Source organism: Salvelinus sp. IW2-2015, unplaced genomic scaffold, assembly GCF_002910315.2.
Source record: "Salvelinus sp. IW2-2015 unplaced genomic scaffold, ASM291031v2 Un_scaffold4448, whole genome shotgun sequence".
Classification (NCBI taxonomy): domain Eukaryota; kingdom Metazoa; phylum Chordata; class Actinopteri; order Salmoniformes; family Salmonidae; genus Salvelinus; species Salvelinus sp. IW2-2015.
Window position 1 is genome coordinate 1 of NW_019945718.1, and position 8,175 is coordinate 8,175.

The following is an 8,175-nucleotide window of genomic DNA, read 5'->3' on the forward strand; positions in this document are numbered from 1 at the left end:
CAAACTCGATCCAGGCCCTAAGGGTGCCAATCGTTTTGTTTTTGACCAGCACTATACAGCTGACACAAATAATCAAAACTGATGATAGATTGATTATTGTGAATCAGCTGTTAGCGCTGGGGCAAAAACCAATTGCACCCAGGCCCCAACCCGTTTGGAAGCCCTGCCTCTAGGGATACATTTATCCTTCCCTGCCAGAGCAGTGTCATCACTACAACAGTGTGCACTGACAAGGCACAGTACTGCTCTAGAGGAAACTGAAATCAGCTTCAAACTATTAACATCTGAAAGTTACCAGACTTCATTAAAACCCCTGTCAATGTCATATGGTAAAACATTTCAATAAATAATAAACTGAGTAAAAAATGTAACAATTGTGCACTTTTGCAATGTACAAGTCTACCGAATGTCAATACTGTGTGGGAAACGTGACATCAACACCTTACTACAGCAATGTCCCATAACTTCTTAAATGATGCTCCTTCCTACCTACTTGTTGAAATGGACTTGCTAGCAGCACCAGAAAGAAGCCCTAAAAACAATGCGGTAATTGATTTTGTTAACTTACAGAGTTACTTACCTTCACTCAGAAAATAGATCCATTTAGACAGAACATTAGGAGCACAACTTCATTTTCCCCTTTAAAACAAGAGTGTATAGAATTCCCATTCGACGCCCACAAAAAGTACCATTTACGAGAGTCACTTGTGCAAGAGCTTCAACTCTTTATAGATCCGCTTTTTCTGCTGAACGATCAGACCAAGAAGAGAGGGAGGAGAGAGGTCGATAGAGAGAACAGGTAGATAGACTCTCTTCTATCCCCTTGACCAAACTCTCCTTCTTTTTGGTTTGTTGGTTGAGCAGCAATTTGTGTCTCTCCCTCTCATGTGGTGAGAGATTGTTGTTTCCTGACACACGCGAGTCGCGTCTGTTGAACTCGAACATAGGAAAGGAGGAGAAAGCAGAAGAAAAACAGCACAGTTGGATTGATATCTGTCAATTTGGTTGTATTCTCCAAGATCAAGCAGGCAAGCTTAACACTGGTTCAAAGCAACACTTGGAGTTATTGTTGTTGATGCCTCCAAATCCCACTGTTTAACATACTGTTTAGGACAGTTTACGTCGCTATCTAATCGTATTACATTTGGCCATAAGAATTGTAACCACAAAAATGAAAGACTGTAAACTGAAACGCTTTGAATGAGAAAAGGAACTGATTAATGTTGAAAACAACTGACTGTAAGATAGTAGATAGTAATGGTCTTGGTCTGAATGCTGTGAGAGCATTGACTGACTGTCCCATCTATCTCTGCTCCCCACACTGAGGCTCATTCAGGGTCAAGATGATCAACAGCATGCGTTACACCCCATTAACAACAAACACTTTGCGGTTCATTTCCTCAAACTGCTCGAGCAAAAGGTTCCAGAGAACTGTCGCGCCATTTTTATGTTCATTAAGATAGAATCGAGTTCAGACTGAAAGAGACTGATATCAATGGATCTCTGAGACCAGTTGACATTTTAATTGAATTCCAGAATGGTTTGTCTCTTTTTTTTAGTTAAACCAGAATCAGTGGATGAGTTTGAATTCATGAGAAAGGTATTGATCACACCAGAGGTATCTACGAATTGATGCCACAAATGAACCTTGGACTCAGTTAAAAAGGTCCATTTTAGTGGCTGCTTTAGAAGAGTATTTACCCCAAAAACTCAAAGTCATCAGATTGTTTTCGTTATGCATGTAGTGGATATACACCAAACTTGACATGTGGAATATGCACTCAGTTATCAATATTGGAGGAAAACATCTGTCAAACTTTGGCTTGAAGTGAACTCACCCCTTTAAGAAAACATGTTCAGGTCAGTTTGAGCTTGTTAGTCATTTGAGAGTCGAGCAATGGTATTCAGAAAGAGCGTCAGTTCAAGGTCGCACTTACGGGATTAAGAACTTGAATTCTAACGCATATGTCCGAGGACACATTTTGGTACCCAGTTCTGTGAAAACACTGAGCGCCAACACCCCTCTTAGAGTAATAGACAAATCATGGAACATTCCAGAACACTTATGTGAGGCATAACTGTTTTTTCTAATAGGGAAGGAGAACAGGATAGCAGAATAACACACAGGCATGACACAAGCATAGTGGCAGCCCCCCTCGTTCGAGGGGAGGGCCTCTTAAACCTTGGGCATCGGGCAAGACTCGAGACGAGAGCGAGCGACTGAGGTGAGCACACACTGCAGATCGTACGGACAGAGTGAAAGGCCAGACCAGACTTTTATTTTTCCACCTTCTTCCCACTCTCTAGGTCTGCTCTCTAGGTACTCGATCTGAGTCACACATCCGAGTCAACCTGTGGGGACTCAAATGCGGAGTCAAGACGCAACAATGTTCAAGGCAAAGCAACAACACTGTGTATGGTATGGCTGGGGACTTTGAGGGACAAGGCCTACTTGCAGAGGCAAGGCAGATATCCCTTCGTAGATGTTTTGGGGTTGATCACAGGGCACTTAGTGCAGTTGATTTAGAGAAAGGCTTGTTCGATCACGGGACATAATGGCATTCATTTGAAAGGGTTTGCATGTTATGTTTGAGCGCTACGAAGCCACGTTAAAAGTCATAAACACTTTTGTCTCCCTGAAGAAGAGACTCATGGGATTTGCGAAAAAGTGTTAAAATCAAGATCATGTGAATAAATAACAGTATCATTTCATTAGTACGTGTCAGGCTGTGGAGTGCTGTGTCTGGATAAGCCACAGTACGACTGGGTTAGTTTGGCTGTACAGTAGCGTTAAGGTACAGCAACAGAACTGGAAGGGCTAAGGCTATGACCTGGCCGGTTTCCTATAGCGATTGAACTTAGGCTTACTAGTGTTTTAACATGCATCTTTCCTATAACGGCCAAAGATTAACATGTGTTTCCCAAAACACCTCGAGTAAGAACTTCGCCAAGATGTGTCGTTGAGGCTTGTGTCGAACTGATAGTATTGAAAGAAAGGAAACTCTGCTCTCGATCAGCTTTCTCCATTCAAATCTAACCTTCAACATTAGGGGCGGCCGGTAGCCAGTGTTAGAGCGTTGGGCAGAAGAAAGGTGCTGATCGAATCCCAAGATGACAACTGACAAAATCTTTCGTTTCTGCCCCTGAAAGGCCGTCATTGTAAATAAGATTTTCTTCATGACTTGCCCCAGTAATATAAAACATTTTGAATCAAGATTTTGGCACATCATTGCACACATTAGCATGAAATATATTACAGACAAATTACAAGTAGCAAGCAAACAAACTCATAAATAGATTTGAAATAGGCCTACTTATTATATTTTAATGTAAGACATCTCACGTTTATATGTTCACCAAAATTTGTATAGCTGCTTGTTTGTATCAATTGCAAGACAATTTCAACTTCTGGTATTTGTAATCGACTTTGGTTCGGAGTATCACGGTCACAGAGGCGGATAAACATTGTAATTCTATGTTTGGCGGAGCTCTTTCTTGTATGAAGTGATGCGGGAGGGCAAAAAATGCATCTAAAGACCCACTTGCTTTCTAATGAGTGTCGAACAAGCGTTAGATACAAGGTACCGTTATAACGAAGGTTTGGGAAACAGCTCTTAGATTAATAATGCTCCTACAAACGGTTCAACAAACCTAGCTTTAAGAATGCTTTGGAGAACCGGAACCCTGTCTGGAAGATGTCAGCAAGTTGTGAGCTATCAATTCAACTTATGGGTTTCAGTACCATTCAGAAATTCAGCGGGACTTTCTCTAAACTTTGTTAGGTAGAAGAAGACAGACAGTACTACCAACATAAGAGACAAGACTCTACAGCAGGGTTTAAGACAGGAGCTGAAAAAAAACTGGGTACAGTGCGAGAGAGGGATATGTCGGGAAGATGAAAAGTAGAGAGAGAAGAAAGAGAAAGGATACGCACAAGCAGTACGTTTTTGGTAGCCTGTGGTACCAGTCCAATTTGAGAATCATTTTCACTGCTTGGTCCATGCAAAATGAGTGACAATGGAGTGGCAATGATCACACAAAGCGATCTGGGACCAGGCTATAGTTAGCTATATGAAAACAGAAAGACAAAGCTCGGTTGACAGTAATATAGGTGGCGTATAAAGTGAAAGACCGGAATGTAGAAGACAGTAAACCACTCTAACTTCCTTCCTGGGCCTCAGTCTGGACCACAGCTAATTTACGAGGCAGCATTCCAACCATGTGTGGCAAGCATTATGTAGTTTAAGCATACATTTTCCCACAAGTATGGTCACAAAAGAGCAAAGGCTAGCTTAACATATTTTTGGTCTGCCACAAAACAGACTAAAATTGTTCGTTAACGACTTGTGGGTTTGACGCCAGAATGTCCCCATTGAAAACATAAACGCTTGTGAGTTTAAGTTGAATCACATTAACTCCATGTCCCACTACTACACTACCTGCTGTGGCTGTGTGAGCTCAGATAGGAACGCTGACGTCACAATGCTGTGCTGTGTGAAGCTCCATAGACAGAAACGTCTGATCCTACACATGATGTGCGTGTGGAGCTCAGACAAAACGCTGACTCACACTGCTGTGCTTGTGGTGAACTCAGACAGAAACGCTGACTCCACTGCTGTGTAGGGGCTTTCAAGGGAACAGGCCAGAAACGCTGACATCAACACTCTGTGGAGCTCAACAGAAACGCTGACTCACACTCCTGGTGAGCTCAGACAGAAACGCTGACTCACACTGCTGTGTGGAGCTCAGACAGAAACGCTGACTCACACTGCTGTGTGGAGCTCAGACAGAAACGCTGACTCACACAGCTGTGCATTGGGTGTGTGAATTCCTCTTAGGGTGCATCTCAATAGTCTAAAGAGGCTTCCTTCCATTGTGTCCTCCCCATTATCTGAATGGCCAGGATAGGTAAAAGGCAAGTATTAAGGCTGGATGCTTATTCAGTTTGAGACACTAGCGGGTAATGATGAAGACAATGGCTGACATAGGCCTAGTATATTTGATAGTTGGGAGTTGTCGGCGAGCCAACCCAATTCCACTCTGTGCTACGGTCATCACGAAACAACAGACCAGATAGATTTCATTTCATTCAGTTTCAGGTTGTTATTTTTGTTAGTGTGGCAGGGAGCACACAATCAAAGACCCCGGGAGTGTGTAAAACGCTGTCTCTGCTCCCCTGGTGATGTTTGAGTGCGAGACAGTTTCACCACCACAGAGAGCATATGATGACCAGGTTGAGGGGTTAAGTCAGGTCAAACACAGCCAGTCAGTATGGGTTGTATTTACTGATGAGCAGTCACTCATTCACACATGCTCTGCTCTCACAGTATCGTTACAGCACAGCCCACTCAGTCCAACATGCCTGCAGGGTAGTATTGATCTCCCAGGAGGCCCATGCAAACCATTCTCAAACCAGCAAGGGTGGGACGGTCAGCTTATGGTCAGGGTATAGGCTGAGCAGAGGGAGCAAACTGAAGTCGTTATCTTATGTGAGGACATGAACACGGCACTGGCTGACATGGATTCAAGGTTGCTTGATATGGACATTTTAAGTTCAAACTTACTGGTGAGACAAGGTGGTGCCTGGGACATTCTGATATGGCAGAGATTTTTAGTATCATCACTGTTATTAAGGACTGTTGGGGTGATGGTGCTTACAGCTTCTCATTAGAAGTGAGATAGAAAATGGATGTAAGCCAGAGAGAGAGACTCAGACACATGTATAATGGCAAGAGAGGAACCAAGAGAGAGTGTGGTGAATGAGCAAGTGGGTTAAAGAGAGAGATGGAAAGAAAATAGAGAAAGAGAGATGGAAGGGAAACTAGAGAGAAAGAGAAAGGCATGGAGGCTGGTCTTACCGCAGGTCACTTTCTCAGGTATAGGTGGGGGAGGCGTTTCGGGGATGCCCGCTCTTCTCCTGTGGGCGGTGGGCTTGCTGGTCCAGCGGCGGCCTTTACCCCTCTTCTTCCGTAGGGGGGCGGGCGTTGGCCTGGCAGAGTCAACACCTATTGAACAGACACAAATCCAGCAATGCTTAACTGGTGCAAATCCAGACAATTTCAGAAACAGTTACTGACATTTCTAAGAGACAAGTTCAGGCATGCAGATTGTACCGGAGTGTAGCTTACCCCCCCTCCATTGCTGTGTGGYGTGTTCRTCATGTGATTCTGTCTGTGCACAGGGGTCAGTCAATCCAGATGTGCAAACCTGTCTTCTGTCCTCTGTCCCGTAGTCCACTCTGAAACGTTCTGGTGATACTGAGAGGCAGATTAAGGTCAGACACTGACACAGCAGAGTGTAGTCAGACAGGCAGAYAACACACTGGGAGAAGTAGGCCTACAGGTGATTATGACAACATTGTCTCCATTACTGCGTGTKKGCTTCCAGTTATGAACAGCACTCTGTTACAGTCCCTTACCTGTCCTCCTTTTYTTGCGGGACACCAAAGGCAGGAGGTCRTGYCGYGTCARGACTCGCAGCAGCTGCAACAGGGGCTCCAGGTTACCCTCACTGAGGTACCCACGTCTCTCCAGCTCCAGCAGCAGTTCTAGACCACTCTTGGGCTTGTGGCGGGCAGCAGTAGGGCAGGCCAAGGCAGGACCCTTKGGCTGTAACCGCCGCCAGGCCTCCAGGAGCACTGGGCTGGGGGAGACTCCTTTACTGGCCTCAGGGTCTTCCTCACCGGGCTCGCTGGTCCAGCCAGCTGGGTCCAAGGGGTGCCCTCCAGCCGGATAGGTCTCATCCAAGAGGAACGACAGCACCTCAACGTCTGTCTCTGTCAGTTGAGAACCGACAACTTCAAACATCTCGTGTAGAGAGAGCATCCCATAGTAAGTCAGGCACTCAGTCTCATCCCAGTACAGAGAGTCTCGGAGAGAGTACCTTGGACGACGCATGGTTGCCATTGTTTACAAACTAGCTGGCTATCCTTTCCCAATGCACCTTGGCCAGACGTTTCTATGTGATAAGAATAAAGTTAATTAGACAATGTGAGTAGCAATGAAGTAACGACTCAAAATGTCAAACTAAACAACAGGACTGGCTAGGTTTATCAGGTTATGAAATAACAAGACAGATAGCAGCCACAACGCGAATGGGCCATACGATTTTGACATGGACAGTTATAGGCTTTAACATGCAAGCAACTATCTAATAATAAGCGATGTGGAGGTGTGAAACACAAAGCTACTTCGTTTTCGTTGTGGCAACGTTACAGAGCTCGAGATCTCGCCGAGCCACCATACCTTGCAAGTACAAACTGTGTTGACAGTGCAACAAATTACGTTACGTAACAGACGTTCCACTGGAAGAAAAAAAACTGCACTTTAAATTCAGATTGACAGTCCTTGAAAACGGTCCAAAATAGAGATGGTCCCTCATACATAGCTACATTTGTCTCAATTTGATAGCAAGCTAGATAGAAACATCAAAATAATTAGTTGCAGCTGGAGGAACCATTTGGGTAGCTAGATAGCTAACGTTAGCTACGAAATGATCGCTAGCTAGCAACAACAACAGCTGACTATACCATGAAGATGAATCAAGACGTTCAAATACATGTAAAGACTAAAGGCGGTAATTCATTGTCAATATAATATTGTTAATCGTTGCAAAAATCTAAATAATGTGTTATTTTGTGAAACTCGCCTTCGTTGTTCGAAGATGGTCAATGTTGTCAACACAGCGGGGGTGTATTCATTGGTCAGATTCGGTTCTAAAACGTTTTTCCTGTTGCAAAACGGAAACCATTTACTCGAAGAAGCAAACAGAAAAAGTGGAACAGGAACGAAGCGGGGAGGGACCTGCCTAAATGTGTCCAATAGAAACTCGTTTTCGTTGCAAAACGTTTTGCAACTGAATCCACTAATGAATACGCCTCGTCTCGCACGCAGAGTTGGCAGTAGAACGTCAACAGGCAGTAACCAATCACTGCACTTAATTTTTTAAGACGCGTTGGCAGTGATCTACCGCCATTTGCTAACTACACTGGGTAGTACTGGGTAGTTAGCAAAGAGACGAAGATGCTGTAGTCAGACCTACTCATTTTATTCATGAAGAATGTGAATGAGGCAGTATTGCTGATTCAAGACAGTATGACCTATCAGATCATTTTCCCGGAATATCTAATAAGCATCATGTTTTCACCTTGTACTATGACCAGCACCGCTATGCTAT

The 8,175-nt window shown here is 44.2% G+C and overlaps 1 protein-coding gene across 3 annotated transcripts; it reads right to left on the reverse strand.

The window, feature by feature from the left end:
• Positions 1-4,561: 4,561 nt before the first annotated feature.
• Positions 4,562-7,747, reverse strand: LOC112077302 (DNA-binding death effector domain-containing protein 2-like). Of its 3 annotated transcripts, XR_011478103.1 has the most exons (5): positions 7,648-7,747; positions 6,419-6,957; positions 6,129-6,257; positions 4,731-6,005; positions 4,562-4,612 (listed from the first exon to the last, which is right to left on the reverse strand). XR_011478103.1 is itself a non-coding variant. In XM_024143831.2 (4 exons), the coding sequence occupies exons 2-4, from the start codon at positions 6,903-6,905 to the stop codon at positions 5,773-5,775; spliced, it is 849 nt and encodes a 282-aa protein (XP_023999599.1). In that variant the 5' UTR covers positions 6,906-6,957; positions 7,648-7,747; the 3' UTR covers positions 4,707-5,772. The 3 variants fall into 3 exon arrangements, 2 of the variants coding, with proteins under 2 accessions (XP_023999599.1, XP_023999600.1); XM_024143831.2 differs by lacking the exon at positions 4,562-4,612 and having other exon boundaries at positions 4,707-6,005; XM_024143832.2 differs by lacking the exons at positions 4,562-4,612; positions 7,648-7,747 and adding an exon at positions 7,245-7,626 and having other exon boundaries at positions 4,707-6,005.
• Positions 7,748-8,175: the final 428 nt, after the last annotated feature.